Genomic DNA, 22,673 nt, shown 5'->3' on the forward strand with positions numbered 1-22,673 from the left:
GTAACTTTTAACTTATTCAAACATTTAAAAAGTAATTTAAGATAAGCTAGAAGAAGCTAGAAATTCCGAAAATATTTGAATGTACAACAAATCATAAGACTAAAGTTTCCAACAAGCTGCCAGTAAAATAGTGCTACCCTAATGCGGCAGTTACAGGCGCCGATCGCATTATAGTCTGTATCGTTTATGTATTTAAATAAAAGTAAACACAATCTACCCTCAAATGGCTCCTTAATCCAGTTGAGGGTAGATGAAAACATTACATGATCAAATAATGTACGTTAAAGTCAGGTCGTTCAGTGACAGATCCAGGCGGTTCTTGTATTTGGTTGGTTAACCAATAAATTTTTTAACTACCCGAAAATGCAAACATTGTTTACTTTTATTTAAATATGCACTCAACAAGGTTTCAACATAAGCTACCATTGCTACCTATACCTACTCTCAAACCGCATTCCACACGCGCGCGATTTTGATTCCTTTGGCTCTTTACTGATTACCCAAATAAAATAAAATAAACTTCTTTATTTAGGTAGGTAAGATAGGATTCTATGTCACCGATAAATATTAAACAAATGTCTTATATTTCATTAAAAATCTTAGTTTTCTATGAAATTAAATATACAGAAAAATAAAATAACAACACCGCGTCTAAACAAAATATAAACGTCTAAAAAAACTTACACGTATCAACATGGCCGAGTATGGCGAGGATCGAACAATACTTCGTCTTCCGATAGCAGATAAACCCGCCATCTTAAGGTCTCACCATACTTATCGACAAGGAATCACGTGTACAAAAAGAAGTCACTTTTCTTTGACAAACTGAGTTTGACCGATATTCGTCAGTCATTATTCAGGTGCCGATGTCGACGTCGACATCAAAACGGGTGTAATGGCATTTTTTTACAGAATCCAGGTAATCGACGATACCCAATGGCTGAAATGTAATCGATTCAAGACGATTCCATATCCATAAGTGGTGAGATTCATCTCTAGGAAACAAATGATAAACATTAAATGTTAGTTTTATCATTTTCACCTACATTCTACCTTCGTACCTATTACAACATAATTAATATCACGTATGTTTGTAAATAAATAACAAATTTAAATTACACATATAAATTGCCAATTTTCCGTAACGAGGAAACCGATTTCTTAACGCTTAATATTACAGAATAGTTTTTAGTTCCTACTTATAATTACCAGATACAAACCGCGCCTTAATAATATTCTATATCGATTTTAAAATAAATGGTATTTAATTTATATTCAACAGTCAGGAACTTCGACGAAGCGACGCATCGAAGACACCGAGTCGGAGCTACCATATATCGACCTCATCACGCGACAGCGGGTGTTCATTTATTGCCAATAATTATTAATTACCAATTGAAGGTCCATTCGATCGTATCGACTCGAGCTCTCCCGGAGGGTCCTCTCGGGTAGAGATAGAGGACGGCACTGCTACGAAAACGCACGAACGGTTCAGAGCCGCTAGATGTTCCGTACGACCGCTCGCCCGGCACGGCTATAGCTATAGGTATACGTATCACATCGGTAATTTAGGTCACACCGTCCTAAATCACGGTATCGTCAGAGAAACTCGAGCATAGAACCTTTCGACCATACTCTGAAATAAATAGCGATACCTCCGCACGGACAGGAGCTAGTCGTAGCACCCGACAGGTGTGGACACGTGGGGCCCGCACGGCTACAGGGTGGAGACGTACGGGCGCGCGGGCCAGGGCTAGGTGTGGCGCGGCGGCGGGCGGGCGCGGCGCGCGCGCGGGGCCGGCGCGCGCGCCACCAGCACCAGCGACGACGCCAGCGCCAGCCGCACCGGGGCGCTGCACCCGCCCGGCAACCTGCACCACACAAATATATTAAAAGTAGTGTATGGAAAAATCTAAAATTTGGGACAGAATAGCTCAAGGAAGTACCGCCGAAACGGGACGCCAAATGAGACGAGTAAAACGTGTGTTCGGAATTTAAAGTATCTTTCTAACAAAAGGACTTCGTTTGTATTTCAAGTTAGAAGGTCTCATAAACGGCCCCGTTACTCTGAAATGGGCCCGGGCCGGGTACATATGTAGATGGAGCGAGTGTGGCCTAGCGTGGAGGGCTCGTTCAAAAACACCAGATCACAGACCTCCAACAAGATGGGACGATGATATTTAAAAGATTGCAGGCCCACACTGCCGTACTAACATCATATGTAGTAATCGCAGTTGAAATGTCATGCAATTGTTTATCTTGTTCTCTTTGAATAAGTTCTTTATTTGAACGATGATTTTCATGCAAGTACTGCAAATACAATAAGCAGGGCAGCACACTGGAGGAGAGAAGCAGCAAATCGGGCTGCATGGAGGAGATTTGGTGAGGCGTATGCCCAACAGTGGGCGCATATTCGCTAAGGAAGAAGAGAAGAAAAAGATAAACGACCCCCATTGCTATAATGTGTAACTGTAGCCAGTTGCATCCTTGCAAATGAGCTTTTTACATGGCGACCCTGCCATGGCCGCTCGCCATATGCTGTACCCCTACGTACCTGACGAGCACGGAGGTGACGGCGGCGCGGCCGTCGCCGGTGGGCTCGATGGCGACGGGGCGCAGGTCGGGCGCGCGCCGCCGCTTGCCCGCGCCCGCGCCCGCGCCGTGCAGCACCACCGTCACGGCCGCGAACGGACGCTTCGCCATGTGCAGCATCTAAACAACGAATAAACTAAATCAGTAAAGTGACTCCAATAGTAGATTATTAACCAAGGGTGGAAAGTGATCCATTTCACCCGAGATATTTTGGCGCTCGGACGAAGAGAGAGCGCCAATAGTTCGAGGGTGAGATGGTTACTTTTACCCGAGTTAAACACTCTACTTTTCATTTCGACTATGAGGAAAGTCAAACACAAGAAATGTAGGTTGATTATTGGTAATAATAATATTATCATTACATTCATTCATTCAGTTTTACTTTTTTTAAGGCGCGTATACATTAAGGCCGTTTCAAATACATCTCAATTTAATCGGCGCCAATTTCAGTCATGCGGAAGCTAATATGAGAGCTTTTAACTAAATAATATGCTGTTGCTCGAAGTAAAAAAAAAATACTTTCCACCCTAGGGTGGGAAACGAAATTTTCCACCCGGTTATCAGCCTATGAAAGGTGAACTTTCCGAACAGGAGAGATGAAAAATAATATTGATGGTAATAGAGTTCGTCGATGGTACGTCGCTCGCTAAAGTTTTACATAATGCATCATGTCGCGGCTATACATTGTCACTGCTAACAGTGCCAAGTCTGTGCAAACTTAGTGGAGTCAGGGCCCAGCTAGTTTAATTTCATTAAACAACTCAAATACAGTCACCACACGGGATTGTTATACCATTTAGGTTTCTTGCTTGAAGTTCTATAGCGTGAGTTTTAAACGACCAATTTAGGGCGCTGAATGGCGCAACAATCGCAGAGCGTGATATTACATTTACGAAATGTCAATTTTTTCTTAGCTAATTAAGCTTACTTATAAATCGTTGAGAAATACACAAATGGAAGCTAATTGTCTTAAAAAAAACTGTTCAGAAGTTCCATATCAGTTACTAATTACTTGATATAGTACAAACTCACCTCAACGACATGTCGCCTCCTTGCCCGCCGCACGTCCGCGGCCTGCTTCGCCTTCCACGCGACCACGCACGCCGCCAGGAACAGAAAGAAGCACGAAAAGAACACCGAGAAGAACACGAACAGATCTATGTGCAGCTGGTCTTGTCTGAAGAACACCAGGCCGAAGCTAGCGGCGCCGTCCTCAGAGTGACGCGCGCGGATTATCATGTAGAATTTAGTGTGTCCAAGTTCGTGGAATTTTTCAGGAAGCGTCAAAACGAGTCGGTTGCGCAGTTCACGCACGCGCAACAAGATATTCTTCTTGTCAACAGTTATGTAAGTTGCGAGATCCTTCGCCTTGTAATCCGCTAGCGTGTACTCGGTCTTCTCATAATGCCACGTCATGCGCGGCGATTCTTCGACGTTGTCGTCGAAGGTCGGCATTTTGCGGTACGGTTCGTGCTTGTAATACGCCGGGTCGATCTCGACAACGTGGGCGCCGTGCGTGCCGTTCACGGAGACGACGAATGAACTGTCGTTGGGGCTCAGGTAGAGGTCGACGGCGCCCTGCGTTACGTCCACGACCACTCGTATGTCTACGTTCATGTATCTTGGATTTACGGCTACGAATACCGTCTGACCGGGGTATAGCGGACGCGGCTTAATTTTGCATTCATCTACAATGAGAAAAAAAGTTTTTAAATATAGCTATATTTATACCCTCTTATTCACATGTCAAAATTACGAGGAGCAAACGATTGTTGGATGGATGGAATTATGGATGGATGGATTTGACAGACTTTTATGAATAAAGACTACGACTCATCCACATGGGGGAGCCATTAGGTTAGCCACGATATAGGCACGCTAGTCACGATATAGGCATTTAGAATACCTATATCGCGACTACCGGGAAAACATTAGAAAGATTAATATCGATTTTTACATGGCGACCCTGCCAAACTCCAAGTCTCTACTTGGAGTTTGGCCGAAATTGAAAGTGAAAAAATAAATGACAGGAATTTTCCTTTCTCACCAATAGACTTGCCATCGAAGCACAGTTTATTTTCAATGTTGATGGTCTTGTAGCACTGGTGTCCGTTGCGCGGGTCGCCCATATACAGGTCGCGGCACTTGACGCACTGGTAGCGCCAGCACTCCTGCGCCGAGTTCTTGCTGGAGCTGGCCGTCTGGCAGGACGCGTCGCTCTCCGTGTTGTTGCCACAGTTGCATTTCTCGCCAGTTACCGGGTCGCAAGTGTCGCCGTGACCGTGGCATTCGCAACTGTGTGAACAATGTTAAGTTAGTCTAGACAAAGGTTTGTAACTTCAGAGTCAAGACTCAATATTAGACGGTTTTAACCCCACATTTTTTTTGACATATTTATTAAGAAGTTTTAGACAGGTTGATGATATATTTGGTTGTCAGGTAGATTAAGTCCCTGAAGTACCAAGCCACCAGAACTGTCATTAAAATGTAGAAACACTGCAAAAAGTATATGTATAAAGATATTAAGCGTAACGTATTTTAATTTCGTACATTCTTAAAAGTTTGTATCATCATTTATACTTTTATTATAGCCAAAAGTTATAACAATACAACATTCATTCATTCTTTTACATATGAAAAATAAAATACTTACGGCCGGCAAGGATCGCTAAGGTTCTCCGATCCTCTAAAATATCCCTCTATACAGCGTTCGCAGCGCGGCCCATCCGTATTGTTCGCGCACCGCACGCAGCGCGCCTTCGCACTCTGGTAGTACTCGTCCAAGTCGCTGGTGTCGCGCTCCTCGCTCGTGCAGATGCTGGTGTGCCCGTGGCAGTACACCGAGCAAGGGATGCACTGCCCGTTGTCGGTCGGATCGCCGACGAAGTTCGGCTTGCATTTCTCGCATTGGTTGCCCTGAAGTAAAAGGTATAAAGATAATGTTGTCAACTAGATTCTTACCCCTTATTCATAAATCTTAGGAACCTTTTACAAACCTGTTAAATTTTGTATCTTTCCAACAGACAGAAATGCCAAAATTAGGGATAAGGACAAACGATAATCAACGGTTTGTTAGATTTAACAAATGAATAACTATTTACATAGGCTTGATTTCATCAAAACGAACTTTTTTTCAAATTAAAATTCTTAGCAAATGTTGCAGAAGTAGAAGGATGCCTAATCTTGTCTTAGCACACGATCTTGCTGAGCCCTCATATAACATTTGGGGACGAGGGCGAACCTAATCACAGTCAGAATGGCCGTGTCGACTCTCAAACTCACCATGGTGTTGTTGTGGCACTGGATACACTTGTCGAGCTTGTCGGGCCCCTCGCAGTGCGCGTGCCCGTTGCACTGGCACTGGATGGTGCAGTTGTCACGTCACACGTCTGTTGTTGTGGCACTCGATACACTTGTCGAGCTTGTCGGGCCCCTCGCAGTGCGCGTGCCAGTTGCACTGGCACTGGATGGTGCAGTTGTCACGTCACACGTCTGTCACTCACCATGGTGTTGTTGTGGCACTCGATACACTTGTCGAGCTTGTCGGGCCCCTCGCAGTGCGCGTGCAAGTTGCACTGGCACTGGATGGTGCAGTTGTCACGTCACACGTCTGTCACTCACCATGGTGTTGTTGTGGCACTCACGTCACACGTCTGTCACTTACCATGGTGTTGTTGTGGCACTCGATACACTTGTCGAGCTTGTCGGGCCCCTCGCAGTGCGCGTGCCCGTTGCACTGGCACTGGATGGTGCAGTTGTCACGTCACACGTCTGTCACTCACCATGGTGTTGTTGTGGCACTCACGTCACACGTCTGTCACTCACCATGGTGTTGTTGTGGCACTCGATACACTTGTCGAGCTTGTCGGGCCCCTCGCAGTGCGCGTGCCAGTTGCACTGGCACTGGATGGTGCAGTTGTCACGTCACACGTCTGTCACTCACCATGGTGTTGTTGTGGCACTCGATACACTTGTCGAGCTTGTCGGGCCCCTCGCAGTGCGCGTGCCCGTTGCACTGGCACTGGATGGTGCAGTTGGCGCCGACGTAGCCGAAGTCGCAGCGGCACACGTCGGGCTGCACGCACGCGCCGCGCACGCAGCCCTGCGCGCACACCGCCGTGCAGCCGTCGGGGCCGCGCTTGTGGCCCGCGCCGCACTCGCATACGTAGCCCGCTGGTAGATCGCGGCACACCTATTACCAGGAAGATATTTAAATGTTTCAAGTAGGCACGGAATGCTTGTTAAGGATAATATTTCGTAAATGGATTTGAACATATACATTTACACATAGTTTTATATTATAATAGTAATAAAAACGAATTCCAACATAATGGTTTCTAAAAAATACTTGGCCAAGATGAATTACGAAATCGGTTGTTTTATGTTTTGTAAATTAAATTAGTTAACGTTTTCGTTGTATTTTTGGTTAATTAATACTTGGCGAAAGAACAATTTTATTCGTCACGTACCTCAGAATCTGCTTTACACTGGTGATGATTATTCTCGCACTCATTTTCAGGCGGACAACGTGTGTAGTGCCAGGAGAACGTGTCGATGGTCTCGTTCAACTGATGCGCGCTCGTGTAGACCGCCGCGCACGACGTCCGCGTCGAGTACTCGAGCGGCGAGTCTATCGAGCCCTCCGTGCACACCCCTTCGCCGTTGGCGCCCTCTATCGCACACCAGCCGCAGTGCGAATGGTGGAGACACTCCGTGCACTGCTCGAATGTATCGCAAGGCGCTGGGCATTTGTTTTTATCGGCCTTGGTTAGAACGAGCCCGCAGACACCGCCCGCGCAGTATACTGGTTGGTATGCAGGCGAGATGCATTTCCCCAAGTATGTCGCCCAGTGGCATTCCGCGAAGCCGCCTTCAGCGCCGTCGGAGCTCAGACAGGATTGGCAGTCGGTGTATGTATGACAGCGGCTGGGGCATTCTTCTTTAGTTCTTGGGCGGATGCTGGTGCGACCTTGCTCTTCTATTGCGGCGCAAGTCCAGTTGAACAGCTCAGTCGGTTCCTCTGAAATTCTTGTCATTTGTCCTACAACAGATCGTTTGTTCAGACTTCATCTACATCGTGAATCTTGCAATATAACATGGAAAGTACATTTCAATTTGTAATGTTTGACCTACCTTCTCTGCTAGCGTGGCGCGTCCATGTGCACTGGTTATTGACGCATTTCTCGCAGTCGGACGCGACGCATCTGTGCTCCGGACACTGGCCGACGTCGCTGATGTAGGTGGTCCCAGCATTGCACTTTATACTGGTACACGACTCGTCCGTAGGAACACATTCACCTGTGCAAGAAGTTGGATTTTAGGAATAGTTCGAAAAAGACGAATAAAAATGTCATCACAATTTAAACTTCCTTAGCAGGCTGAAAATCTTTTTATCAAAAGTCTACTACTCGACTAAATATAGTTTTTTTTACCGCATTTCTGATTTTTTCGGTATGTACGATTTGGTTACTTGTAAAAAAAAGCTAAAAACGCCTTGAGCCGAAAAAGACCGGCAATATCTCACATGTGATAATTATTTAAAGACCTAACTATTAAATACGCACCAACAGCAGCGGCACAGGATTCGCACCACCGGCACGCCGGTTTCTCTTCAGGATACAGCGGCCAAGCGGCCAGGCAGGACGCGCATGTAGTATAGTTCTCGCAGGCGCGCCTTGCAACAAGCTCCATATCGCACGCTTCCCCAGAATTCGTCGACACCCTATCACTGCTCTCGCACCCGGGCTTGTTCACAGAGAAGCATTTAGTGTAGTTTCCGGAACTACAAAAGCTGCAGCCCATATGGCTGCGGCATTCCAGCTTGCTCGCGCTCCAGAGGGAGCAGAGGTCCTCGGGGAGGGATATGCGGGTGACTTGGCAGTGTGCGCTGCCGGTCCAGCCGCCGATGATGTAGATGTAGCCGTCGTTCTCGGATTCCATGTCGATGGCCATCGCGTGGGCTATCGTCGGCGGTGGAGGGTGGCCGACGATACTGATACCTAAAGCCATAAGGAACAAGCTTAATACTAGAAATATACATATAAAAAAATAGGCACTGGAATAAATAAAAAGCTGTTTAACCTTTTAACTTCCACGTGTATACATTGGCCAGCCCATAAACGATATTGATATTTTTAATTTAGTATCGAAGTTTGATGCTCTGCTGACCCGTATTCGTATCGGTCCGAGCGATAAGATAAGAAGTAAATAGAAGCAAATTTTTGCATGCAACCGAAAATACACGTTGTAATACCAAAAAAATCCATCTTGTCTTGTCTTGTCATTTTAAAACTATGATCTTAGACCTTGGTTGCATTATTTGCAGACAAAATTATGAAAGTGTAGTGAACTAAACTAACTAACCTTTGACAAGCCTGACCCACTGGTTACAACTATAGATGTAGGCGATGAGGGAGTCAGATCTGTGATCAGGGTCGCTGCGACCGCCAAACACTACCATGTACTCGTTGGTTGTCACGGCCGAGTGCAGGTACGCCGGCTGCGGCAGGTCTTGGTAATGGTTCCGGCGGGGGAAGTTCGGCAGCTCACTCCATTTCTTAGTCGGGTAGTGGAGCGCAAACAGTTTGTTAGAAAGCGATGTCCCGTTGTAAGAATACAATATCCCCCCGTAAACGTACAAGCTCTGCGACGGCGCGTGGTACACTGTGCTGTGTCCTATGATACCGGTCGGCTTAGAACCCGCGCAATTCAATTTTATCCACTTATCATTGTCAAGATCGAATTCCCAGATATCGGCCATCATCCCCTCCTCTAAAGAGAATCCACCGATAAGCACCAGACTTTCGTAATCTTGGTACTTCTGAAGCGTCAGGGTGTGGCCTGCGAGCGGAGGCGGTTGTTTCTCTTTGTTGTTAATGATATTCCATCTCTGGTCTTTTAAGCTGAACTGCCAGAAATCTCCTAATGTCTTATTCTGACCGTTCTTTTCTTGTAAACTAAGTCCACCGTAGATATAAATGTTCTGTTTTGAATGATAAATTTCAGATGCGTGGAAGTAACGCCCTTCAGGCATTTTAGCATCAGGGGTCGCCTCGACGGTAACTTGCATCCAAGTGTTATTCTTTGTATCAAAAAATCTAATATCGTTCAGCGGTCCGTGCGACAGCGAGTATCCTCCAAACATCCACAGCCCTCGTCTGTCTGCTACTAAACTGTGCCCGAATCTGGGCAAAGTCTTTCTAAGATGATCTAATCCGTCGGATAAGTATTCAGAATTGAAAAGCTCCGTAAACACGAGTTGCGTTTTGTCGAGTTTAATAGAACAGTCGTCGCCGCCGTAACCTTCGTTACAGAGACAGCGGCCGTAGCTGGGATCACATGTTCCGGCGTCATGAGCCATGCTGCAGTTGTTGCGACAAATGTCCACTTCACAATCGGGCCCACCGAAACCTTCGCGGCAGACGCAGTGACCCTTGGTGCACACTCTCGGCCACGGGCAGTAGAGACCGCACGCTAACGATTTGTAGACGCCTTCAAATCCTTGTTCCACCTGCCCCTGTTTATAATGGACCGTTAGGTTCCCACTGCGCGCTTCCACGATGCCTGACGATGCTCCATTGCAGAAAACTCCGAGCAATTGACTCTGTTGGTTATTGCTCATATCTGGCACGCCTCCAAGCCCATCGTACACGTATACCGCGTTTTCATCACAAGGTACATTCAGCGTAGAAGAATTTATAGTAAACTGAATTATCGCATCTTTGATGTCCCCAGCCGATATAATCCATAGACACTCTTTCGAAGGGCCTATGATCTTAATGTCCGGGTCGCTTTTATAGGAACCTATACCCTCAGTCTGCGACGCGTTGAGCATTCCCCTGGGCTCGCATTGGTAGTAGCATTTTCCGCCGTGCCGGGGATCGCCGTAAAACTTTGGTTTGCAGCGCTCGCAGTTCTGCCCTTCAGTGTTGTCCTTGCAGATGCACTCGCCGGTGGCGACGTCGCAGAAGCCGCGCGTCTCGTCGCCGTGGTCGTTGCAGTCGCAGCGGCGGCAGCCCTGGCCCGTGGTGGCGTTGCCGTGGCTGCCGGGCTTGCACGACTCGCAGAACTTCCCCTCCGTCCAGTCCTGGCACTCGTCGCAGCGACCGACGCCGGTGCGACACGTCGAATGATTGTGACAGCCGCAATTGATGGAGCAATCGGCGCCCGTCCAGCCTAAATCACAGTGGCATTTGTAGTGCGGCGCCCCCAGGCAGTACCCGTGGATGCAGTTGTTGTAGCAGGTCTGCACGCAGCTCTTGCGGCCGTCGCCGCTGTAGCCCTGCTTGCACTTGCACGTGTAGGAGCCGTGCGTGTTGTTGCAGACGGCGTGCTCGTGGCAGTCGTGCAGCTTGAGGCCGCACTCGTCCACGTCGGGGCACTGCGCGTAGGCCCAGCCGGCGTCGGCGGCCGACACGTTGAGCAGCGACGCGCAGTCGGCGTGCGCGCGCGTGAAGTCGCCCTCCGTGCACGCGCCCGTGATCGGGTTCTCGTGCGAGTGGCACCAGCCGCAGCCCATGGAGCGGAGGCAGGTGGAGCACTGCGTGTGCGCCTGGCAGGACTTGCACTGGCCGGCCTTGCGCGCGCCGTCGTCGGCGGCGGGCGCGGAGGAGGCGCGGTCGAGCCACTCGCGACACAGCCCGAACTGGTACTCGCTGGTGTAGACGCTGAAGCTGAAGCACTGGCGCGTGGCCTCGCACCAGACGCAGCGGCCGCGCTCGTCGAGGCAGTGCTCGCAGGCGAGGCGCGTGCGGCAGGGCGCGGGGCACTCGCTGGGCTCCACGACGGCGCCGCCGGCGCGGCCGCGGCGGGCGCAGCGCGCCTCGTCCGCCCACCACTCGCAGTAGTTGCCGGCGACGCAGCGCTCGCAGCTGATGTAGTTGGAGCAGTTGGGGCAGGCGGCGGGCTGCAGCGTGAGGTAGCGCCACGCGCCGGCCTCGGCGGCGCACACGGCGCGCTCGTCGGCGGCGCGCGGCTCGCACTTGTTGGTCAGCTCGCACCAGCCGCACGCCGCGTCCGCGAGGCACAGCAGGCAATTGTCGTAGTTCTGGCACTGTCCGTCCGAGTACGGCTCCAGGAACTCGAATGTAAATACCTACAAAAACGAGAGCACGTTAATAAAAACAAGTCGATGCAACACAAGTCGTTCCAAGAAATTGGACAGATGGAATACCTCAACCTTAGGTATGCTGACGGCATATCTAAGGTTGCCTCTAGAATCTCGCGAACTAAATTGACAGGTCAATGTGCACAAATGATACCACAGTTTGGCCAGTGATGTTCATACCGATATTTTCAAAAAAGTTTGAATTAGAGAATATCGCGAGAATTCACCGCTAGCGGCGCTACTGTTGCGCGGTCAGTTAAAAGGTATCTTTAAGTAATTTAAGTTATTTTACAAATGTTACTTGGTATTTCGAAAATTGTGCGCGAGCTCTTGAAATAAACAACTTGCCCCCAAACCTGCATACTAACATTGAAATTTGTCAGTTTCGCATCCGCACCTGATTTGATCGGTAACGTCACAATCTTACAATCGAATCAACCACTTTTCTCGTCACATTCATACAAATCGAAATCGTTTGTGACCCCTTTATAATTATGACATGGGTAGTAAGTGCTATTGCACTCTCCTACTACTGTACTGTACTAACAGTATTTTACTAGTGTATTGTATCTTACTTATCGATATCATTTTATCGACATATACCCTTGACTATTTTTTCTTTGCTATTCCTGTATCATTTTATTTGTCAAACTCATGTCAATTTAGTTCGCGAGTTTCTGGAGGCAACTTTAATCGGAAACCGGAACTAGAGTTCAATTTTACTTATACAAAGTCATACAAACACACCAGAACATTTACTTTACTTAGTAAAAAAAAATAGATACAAATAATAAATACCTTAGCAGTTTCTGTGGTTTTATTATGTAGCAACTCCATCTTCGCATGATGGTGAGAAGGATATAGTCCCGTATGTAACGTATCATTAGCGTGCATGTCGACGGCGAGCCTGCCGGGGAACAGCGACGGCCAGTCGACGATAGAACAGGCAGACGGCTGGGCCGTTAAGTTGGCTATAGATTCTGTCTTGGGCCCGAGCGCGAGCGATATATTCGAATAGCCGGCGCATACATGAAGGGTCTCTCCCGTTCCGTTCCAGTGCTGAGGAATGCGCAGCCAACCTCTCAGTCGCGCTTCGCTTGAACCAGTAAAGATATGATTGCTTCCCCCGCCGGTGGCCCAGTCGACAGTCGTCGCGTTGACGACCGACACCCCATCGGGATGGTTCCAGTCTGCCGGCTGCTGGTATCGGAGGAACGTTAGACCGGGCCGCTTGTCTAAATCTTTGCATTCCTCTGGGGTCGTCACTTCGGTGCCGGTGGTGCCCCACCAGCCTGGGTTTTGGGAAGGCGTGTCCTCGCCACAAACACCGTAGTTATCTGTAAATACATAAATCAATTATTATACTACTGTTAATAAAATATCTAAGGAGTATCTCACCTCCACCCTTCATATTGTTTTGGAGTTAAAAAACGAAACATTTAGAGAATAATGTATCTAAGTGTTTGTTTGTTTAACAAATACAACAAGCAGCGCGCACACAGTTATACGCAAAAAAAATTATCAACATTTCTACAGCAGTTATATTTGAAGTACCAACAGTCCCATTGATCTAATGAACCAGGCACGAGTGGTATTCTACTCAACAGTAACGTACCGTCCTTGTGGTGGCAGCGCGCGTTCTGCACACACCAGCTGCACTGGTGCAGGCCCAGCTTGGTGCTGACGGACGGCAGCGGGGCCCGGGAGCCCGCGCGGCCGGGCGGCGGGCCGTGGATGAGGCACGAGTGGCACTCGCCCAGCGCTGGGCAGATGCCGCCGCAGCGGATGGATTGTAAATTAGTTGTGCAGTTTGAGCCGATCGTTCTGCCGTAACAAGTCTGTAACACGTAATAGTATATTAAGAGAACTTTACTTTTAGTAGATACTGTTGCTGGCTATCAGCTCGACAACATACAACAGATCAAGATCACCTAACACAGTAACTATGTATAGAAGTGTACATGGGTCACTGTTGTTTCCCATAAAGTTTTATAATGTTATTGATTTTCCGAATTTCCGTTAGTCATAATTTGGTTTTTCTCAAAAACGCGTAGCTTTTCAGGATTGCCATAAAACAAACGTAACCTAACCTATAGTTCGTTTTTTTAGCATTAGAAATAAGGTAAACAATCTTGATGTGTCTTTTAAATGAAAAACACATTTTAAAAATAAGTTACGGTAAATATTTAACAATTATGAATCTAATACGAGATTTTAGAGTCTTCTGCTTTCATAAGTAATAGTTATTGAATTTTGAATAGTGTTTTTCAATTAAAATACATGTCAAAATCGCTTACTTTCTTTCAAGTTCTTTCCAATGCTAAAAAAACCAACTATACCTATAGGACAATCTTGAGAAAATCCTGAAAATTTTACGGTTTCAAAATTATGACTAATGATAATCTGACAATCATTACATTGTGACTTTCAATGATTATATCAAACAAAGGAATCCGAGTGTACATACATCGTCTGCAGAGCACCAGCCACACTCGGGGTCCGCGAGGCACTCCGGCTGACTCTGATGCCGCGGGCACGCTGACTCGGGGTCGTTATTGCTGATGCCCGCCTGCCAGCTCGGCACCACGTATGCTAGCAGATCACCTATAACAAGTTATTGTCGGTCAGTCTTTTAATGATTTTATTACTATCAAAAAATCTCGTGTAAAATATAGAATGCGGAGTGAGATACGTAACTGTACATAAGTTTTGCCCCACTATGAACGTTAAATTTACAAGAGTGATTACCGTGACGTACATTAACGAAATCCCTTGAAGGGTTCACCTTTGTGCTTTATGTGTCTCTTTGTGTATAAATTGTATACAATTTGACATGTTTAGCAACGTTGAAGGTGCATAATCGAATAAAACCTGTCAATTAGGTTAATAAAACTCGCGACACTGGTACAGGTATATCAATAAGCTATATTTACCATTGACATTCCCATGATATCCCCCAGCGATGAGCAACGTCGAAGGATGTTTCAAGGCTGCCGCATGTGCAAATACGCCCTGCCGTTTAGGGTAGAACTCGCGAGGGCTGCCCAAGACCTCCAGAGGGATCCACGCGTGGCAGCCCAGGTGGTACAGGTACATCTGACCGTCGTAGCATATCTCCTCTTTGTTGTGCCGGTGTGAGTAACCACCGAACACTACCAGGTAATTTCCTGAAATTTAATTATTATTGAATGACAGACGTTTATAACCATATGATAGATTGTGAAGAAGATTCTAAGTGTAGTCCATGACAATTGTCATCTCCTTTAACGAAATTTAATAACGATTCAGATCAGCCGTTCTTGACGGTTCTGCCATTTGATTATGGAATGGACAGTTGTTATATAGCAGCTTCGATTCTTTATTCTGCTTCGATTGAATTCCTTTGACTGATTTAAAATGTATCTTACGTTAGTTGGCAATGTTGGCATTGTGAGCTAAAGTTTTCTCCTAAGCCTCACGTTCTGTAAAAACCTTATTGTAAAATTACCGATTATTGTCGATGTGTGAAATGCTCGCTCCCTCGGTACGTATGTGTCCCTTAAATGCGCCCTGGGATAGTGTATTTCGCTCCAATGTCGATTGTCAATATCAAACGCAAACATTCTATCGGTCAGTTTTGAAAATCTGGAAGATGCAAAAGTAAATTTAATCGTTATTTAGAAATAATAGTTACATGCCAAAATTAACTAGTATGTATTTATTAAGTTTTATGAGCCATTGAGCAAATAACCACTATGCTAAGGATTATATATTTTCATATATTTCAATATTTTATTAAATCGACCTTTAAGGTAATAGCACAAAATGCAACCGGTTGTGAAGGACGTATGAATGGGATGATACATTGCGACTGAACCAATACTCAATCGCTAATACTGTATCACGGCTATACCAACAACAACACATTTAACTGACTATTTTTAGGTCTTATCTCGTTGGAATAAGGTATATGATTCACCAATTAACCTTGTTAACAATACTGCTAAAGTCGTTAACACTCACCTCGCCACACTAGCGACAACGCCTCCATACACCAAGATGGAGTTAGAGTACGAATGATAGACGGCTGTGTGCGCGACTACCCGCACGTCAAGCTCCTTGCCGCCGCGGACCTGCACCTTCTCCCAACTCTCCGTATTTGGCTCGCTTAGTTTTATCTTATACATACTGAAAAAAGAAGTAATGTTAGATATAATGAAAGGGTCAAAAGTAGCTTGAGATGGTTCGTGTAATATTACACACGGTTGCTGCGTCGTCAGTTCCTTTTTCTTTGAACTTGGCTGGACACGCTACCGAGTCTTTAGATAATATTGTGTCATATCCTCCTAAGGCCCAAGGTCCTACCCATAGTACAGTCAGCAGCAGAAGTTGCTAAGCGGGCCAGGTGTTCAAAATGATCTTGCCGCGACTTTATTGTTAAGAAAATAAGAGCTTGTCAAGGTAATTTTGAACACCTCGCCTGCTTAGCAACTTCTGCTGCTGACTGTGCCTCTTCAGTTTGATGAAATTTAAATCCTATTCAATTGGAACAAAGTCGCTTTTTGTTTCGTTAAATTTTCCAAAAACGTAAAATAACTATATTTCCTACACTATAGTTTCAAATTTCTGTAGCAAATTTTGGATTTTTCGTATGTATGGCTGGGTTTTAGGGGGATATAAATAGATTTTAAATATCAAGGACTCTCATTGAGACGATTCTAGCAAGGTTGAACTTGTTATTTCTGTTTGGACTCCATCACCTTGAATTTTATGTTGTAATTCAAATTAGATAATAAATGCAAAATATTTCAATCGATTTGCAAGATAGAGGTCAAATATAAATAAGGTTTGACTACCTGGGGCCCGTTTCTCAAAAGCTTGTAACTTGTAATACAAGCGGCTGTCACTTTTTGACAGCTTTTGTTAGAAAAGGACTTCCACTAGTATTACAAGTTACAAGCTTTTCAGAAACGGGCCCCTGCAGTCATTGTCACTAGATCATGCAAGTTTTCCTAAAAATGCAGGATGATAAAAATACTCACTTTGAAGAAAATTCTCCATCTACCGTACTACCTCCAAAAAGATACAGTTCATCTTTAACAGCAGTTAGAGTATGTCTAGTTAATCCAGGAGGCAAGAATGAAGAATTCACAGCTCTCAGTGTCCATATGTTAGTCTCCGCATCATACAGCCATAGCTCCGAAGACAAACTACCGTCCGATAGCTTCCCACCATACAAAACAAAACCAGTAGAGAAAGCGCAGGCAGAGTGCCCGTATCTCGGCTCGGGTTTTGTATCATTAGACTTCATAATAGCATTCGAAAAGTCCGGCTTGTCGGTAAAATGTAAATAACTCTCGGAATAAGGTGTTGGTGAATGTGAATACATTAGAGGTAATGTGGTTTTGTCATGGTGTGATACCGAGGATAAAAGTAAATTGAATAAAGAACTCCTATTGCCTATCTGCCAGCTGCCATCTGTATTGCCCTGTGGAAAGAAATATGTTTTATTTATTCATACAGACGTCTTACAAAAAAAACCGGGCAAGTGCGAGTCGGACTCGCGCACGAAGGGTTCCGTACCATAATGCAAAAAAAAAAAAACAAAAAAAAGCAAAAAAAAAGCGGTCACCCATCCAAGTACTGACCACTCCCGACGTTGCTTAACCTTGGTCAAAAATCACGTTTGTTGTATGGTAGCCCCATTTAAATCCTTATTTTATTCTGTTTTTAGTATTTGTTGTCATAGCGGCAACAGAAATACATCATCTGTGAAAATTTCAACTGTCTAGCTATCACGGTTCGTGAGATACAGCCTGGTGACAGATGGACGGACGGACGGACAGCGAAGTCTTAGTAATAGGGTCCCGTTTTACCCTTTGGGGACGGAACCCTAAAAAGTGATTTGTTTCACTGTTGTTACAATGGAATGTGAAATAATTACTGGTGCTGAATTTTTCATGAGTTACCTCTCTTTGTTATGATAATTTTTAGGTCAGCGTCGCCAATGTCGTAATAACTCAGTTATTTGCTGGCATAATATCACAATTAGTTACAGTGTATAAATACTGGTTAATAAAATAAATAGTTACCTTTGTAAAGAGAGTCAAAAATGACTGATCTATTTCCTCATTAGTTGGATATCTACGTAATACTTTTCCATTTTCATCATACCATTGACTAGTTGAGAACCTGTAAAAAGTTCATGAGTATAACTAAACAAAACCTGTCGTTGTTGTTTGAAACTACTTGCTTTACAATAAGGTCTATATTTCAACAAATAATATTGTTTAACCCTTTTCCAGGCCGCACCAATGTACAAAGTGCAATCTAATTTGAATCTTAAATCGGAATGCTAAAGTTGAAATTCTAGTGGCGCGTACGTGGTCGATAAATCGTACTATGCCTGGAAAAGGGTTAAAATCGTTGTCTAAGTAAATAAAAGACAATAAGATAGACTCACTTATAAACTTCTAATAAGCCTAAAACTTTATTCAGATCATATCCTCCAAATACGTATAGAGAGTCCGTGTGGTTGACGTATACCGCGGAGTGGGCCGCGCGGCGTGTCATGCCGCTCTCCGAGCGAGACAGCCAGTGCCAACTGTTGCCGACCTTGTCGTTCTTCTTCAAGGAACAAGACTCGCCGGAAAAACTGAAAATTGTAGCGATTATTGCAATACTACATTGCCTTGGCCTTCCTATATAATGAGTGGCTGACATTGATAATGAAGCAGGAAATATGGAAAGGAATTATAATGACCAATTTGACTGTTGATTACATTCGGATGTAGTGTTGACAATTGTATATAGTTGCACCAATAAAAGTCTGCAGCGGATTTAATAGCCCACGCAGTGTAAGTGTTATGTATAGGTACGTCATAAGTCATAATTTCATAGAAATTTGACGTTTATATGACACTTGCACTGCGTGGGCTACCACAATCGCTGCAGACTTTTTACGGTCTAACTCTAATATATTTTTATCTCAAAATTTATAATATGTATAGATTTTATTGCATGATGTGCAGGTAAAACTTATAAGGACGATTCCAACGAGCACGGTTAGAGAACGGGATTAAGCATGAACTCTTTCCATGTGCGTTCACAAACTTGCTTGGAAGATTTAACATAATAAAACACAGAATGTAAAAAACTAAATCAAATTATGAACAATGCTTAAACTCTTACGCGTTCAAGAATATAAAGCATACCTACAGACCTACACCACTGTTTATCAAAACACAATATGTCAAGCCATGTGACTGTCTAAGAATGATGGAATAAATCAACAACTTCGTAATTATCATTATGCCTACACTACTGTTGTGCAGTCATCCATAGAACCTCGTCATATTAACTATTATAACTACTATCATCGCGTTATTACATGAGTCACTAACACGACAGTCATAGTACTATTACTTTAGTCACTAATATGATTATACTGTGCTACTAATATTAGTACATCACAGTGTAATGGGCCGAAATTTAAAAATGTGTTAGGTCTTCAGAAAAGAGGAAATTATTGACTATAAAACTTGAATCTCCAAAGCTCCACAAGGACTGCAGAAGGGAGGTTCTTCAACATATTTTAACCCTATGAATGCCATGGCTACTATATACAATGCGCCATTGTAAACAGGAATACACGCAGGTTGATATTAAATTGTAATCATGCGTGTCTGCAGTAGCGGTTTAAAATTTAACATTATACTTGTGCCAGTTTAAAAAGACAAGATTTATGATATTTTATGTATGTTTGCTTGAAAGACAGAGCCTTGCCACTTCACTTAACAATGGGCTGCAAGTGCACCTCTCTCCAGCACCCATAAAACTTATTGTGGTGCTGTGTAAATTATCATTATATTAAAACATTCTTACCCTTTCTTGCACAAGCATCTATCTCCTTTGCACTGTCCATTATTTGAGCATTTATTAGGACAGAGCTGCAAGCTGCAGTCCTGCCCGCCGCGGGTGCCAAAACAGAAGCACTTGTGCTGCACACACAACCCGTGGCCAGTGCAGTTGTTGGGGCAGTCATGTATGGCATATGTTGCTCGGAAACCGTCAAGAACATAATTGGTGTCGCTATACAGCAATATTAACATCTGTAACATAAACACATGTAGTTATACATTTTTAAAATAAATAAATAAATAAATAAATATGATTGTTAAACATGACTTGTTTCATGTCAGCAAAGTACTATTATTATGTAGTTAGTTTAAATCATTAAAGCTATTTTCATAACTTTAAAGAGAAGCCTGATAAAAAAAAAATACTATGTATTTCTATTACTAGTAGGTATCCTATTTGATCTGGTTAGAAATACAATAAAATGTACATTTTGCTTTTTGCACAGTTTGGGTTTCTTAAGGCCTGTCTCCATATTGCGCGGCAAACTATCGAACATTGGCTCGTGAGGCAGCCGCACGCTATGGATACCGGGTTGGCCCGCAGCCAACGTGGTATTTGCCGCACAATATGGAGACACGCCTTTAGGTGATCAGATCTTTTTAGGGTATCTTATAAGGTAAGTTAGAATATATATTAATGTCTATGTCCGAATATATTATTATCTATTACAACAGATTCATGCATGAAATTAAGTTATTGTATTTCAAGTCCATCATTGGAACCAGTTGATGTTTTGTGAAATAAAGTTTAAGATTGAAATGTATCCTAATATTCATATCTTAGTCTCTTCTTTAAAAACTGAATGTATGAAAAAAACTAATATGAAAAAAGTAAATATTTTTTTTATACTAGATAACATTGAGGGGCATTGTGATTCAGGTTTTTCCACATGCAAGAGGCAAGAAGCAAGTGATATTTTCATAAGTGCCCCAAAACAAATTTAATGTTGTTTATATTCTTCTATAAAAACTTGTTCTGTTGACTTTGTTTGAGGTCACAATAAAGTGTATATCAAATTAAATTTGTGTTAATGACATTTTAATCACAAGAATGAAACTGATTAAGTAAAGGTGTAAAATATGTTTATTTTACACCTTTACTTAATCAGTTTCATGATCCTCATAGCTCCAGCTTAAGTTATAACATGGAAAATTACTTACATATCCACTTGAGGCAGTCACATTCTGAGGTTCAGTTTTTCCACTAAAGCTTCCAAGTAATGGTGCATCGAATGAGTCTCCGTCATACACAAAGACATAGTCATAAGAACATTCTGTGCCCATACGCAGAAAACTCAATGTTATGAACTGGCTTTTATTAGCTGCCTTGATAAGCCATTCACAATGGGAGTCCTATAAGAAAACAATGATTAATGTGTGATGTAGTGAAATGTTCAATCAAGTATTCAACTTCCATGGTGAGAGTGACTGACTTGAGTGTAGTTAGAGTCGGTAGGTCCGTCGGTGATGACGCCGCTGGGCTCGGTGAAGACCCTGCGCGTCTTGTCGCAGGGCGCCGAGGACGCGGCGCACAGCACGGCCAGGCAGATCCAACTCACGACGACTAAGCCTACTCCCTTCTCCCGATTCCGTGGGAAAAACATGCCTCTTCCGATTTGCCGCAAAACATAAGTCAACCATCAAAGCCATATAATCGTGAATTCACAACTAATATCACTAAATGTAAAATAAACAAGCACTCATTTATCGTAATAGATGACATCTACTTCAAGGCTAACCACTTTAAACGATGAATGCCACAATGACTCCTGAGATCTTTGATTTGATTGAATAAACCTAATATTTCCGCATTATTCTGACTTCGAATAATAAATGTATATTGTTTGCTTGCACTTTCTAATGTGTTTTTTCGTAAAAACAAACAATTCACGAATCTCACAGTCAGTTTTGACATTCGTTTGACGTTTGAGGATTGCCATTAGTTTTTTTAATGTCATCGTTAGGAAGACTGTACAGAAACAAACAGCCAAACATAAATAATTTAATAAATTAAAAACAGTAATTCAGTATAAAATATATACTTGGTCAAGCAGTACTTGTCAGTAGAAAAAGGCGGCAAATTTGAAAAATGTAGGCGCAAAGGGATATCGTCTCATCGAAAATTTGAATTTCGCGCCTTTTTCTACTGACAAGATTTGCTTGACCATCTATAGCTGGTCAAGCAAATCTTGTCAGTAAAAAAAGGCGCGAAATTCAAATTTTCTATGGGACGATAACCCATCGCGCCTACATTTTTCAAAATTGCCGCCTTTTTCTACTGACAAGATCTGCTTGACCAAGTATATTACACTATTTTTAATTTTTGGGAGGATACCAAAGAATATAATACAGAATACTCACTGAGGATCTTCGAGCAACACGGAAGGGAGGCGGCATTCGCACTATTTCCCCTCTGCCGAGGTACAAGATTAGCGCGTCAATCTAATCTAGCGCGGGTAATAAAACTAGTTGCACTTGGATTTTTCACTAGACCGAGTCCAGACGCGCGCGTGAACACTGCTGCACAAAAATGCCTGTTTGCTCGGTTTTTTGTTATAAAAAGAGGTCGGGGACATCAAATTTATAAAAAGAAAGTGTTACATTTCACATGTAATATTTTTTTTTACATATCATACGTTAAATTACATTTAAATACAATTATTATATTTTAGTCTCAAGTAATTGTTGGATTTATCGATTTTGCTCGCTCAGTACAAATTGCGGATCGGTCGAGCGACAAATCCGACTTCTCATCTCTCAGAATACAATGACATACTTCAACGAAAATTTGTTAGTGTGCGTGTTGTGACACTAGTCACTCGTCCGTACACAAAAAGAGATCGAGGTTTGCAAGATTTGTCTTTGACGTGTGTCATTTTCTATGTATTTGTGTCGTCATTACAGATTGGATTTTGTATGTAAGTGTGTGAGAAATGCGACTGTGTGTACCTTTCCCCCCGCGAAAAATGGCAGAAAGATTTGTACGGCGAGATATCGCTTGGGCCCCTCCCTTCCGACGTGTCGGAAGCCGGTGTTGCTCGAAGCTGAGGATACATAATGAAAGCTGAATCTATTAA

General features: G+C 43.9%; 1 protein-coding gene across 1 annotated transcript; it reads right to left on the reverse strand.

Moving 5' to 3' along the window:
- Window positions 1–1,691: 1,691 nt before the first annotated feature.
- Window positions 1,692–21,520, reverse strand: LOC134663813 (multiple epidermal growth factor-like domains protein 8). Its single transcript, XM_063520323.1, has 22 exons — window positions 21,030–21,520; window positions 20,758–20,949; window positions 19,562–19,788; window positions 18,141–18,332; window positions 17,770–17,869; window positions 16,720–17,165; window positions 15,701–15,865; window positions 15,186–15,322; window positions 14,632–14,865; window positions 14,166–14,302; window positions 13,314–13,536; window positions 12,497–13,035; window positions 8,956–11,686; window positions 8,157–8,591; window positions 7,726–7,890; window positions 7,062–7,633; window positions 6,536–6,784; window positions 5,246–5,508; window positions 4,640–4,887; window positions 3,625–4,280; window positions 2,555–2,712; window positions 1,692–1,871 (listed from the first exon to the last, which is right to left on the reverse strand). The coding sequence occupies exons 1-22, from the start codon at window positions 21,198–21,200 to the stop codon at window positions 1,754–1,756; spliced, it is 8,358 nt and encodes a 2,785-aa protein (XP_063376393.1). The 5' UTR covers window positions 21,201–21,520; the 3' UTR covers window positions 1,692–1,753.
- Window positions 21,521–22,673: the final 1,153 nt, after the last annotated feature.

This window comes from Cydia fagiglandana, chromosome 4 (assembly GCF_963556715.1).
Source record: "Cydia fagiglandana chromosome 4, ilCydFagi1.1, whole genome shotgun sequence".
Classification (NCBI taxonomy): domain Eukaryota; kingdom Metazoa; phylum Arthropoda; class Insecta; order Lepidoptera; family Tortricidae; genus Cydia; species Cydia fagiglandana.

What these genes read in the sequence shown, in the direction of transcription:
- LOC134663813 (XM_063520323.1), bottom strand. Translation starts at nt 21,200, where the DNA reads ATGTTTTTCCCACGGAATCGGGAGAAGGGAGTAGGCTTAGTCGTCGTG. An exon ending in CCGACTCTAACTACACTCAA is followed by an intron (nt 20,950 to 21,029) that starts GTCAGTCACTCT and finishes GTTTTCTTATAG; the next exon opens with GACTCCCATTGTGAATGGCT. An exon ending in AGTGTAAAGCAGATTCTGAG is followed by an intron (nt 6,785 to 7,061) that starts GTACGTGACGAA and finishes TCCTGGTAATAG; the next exon opens with GTGTGCCGCGATCTACCAGC.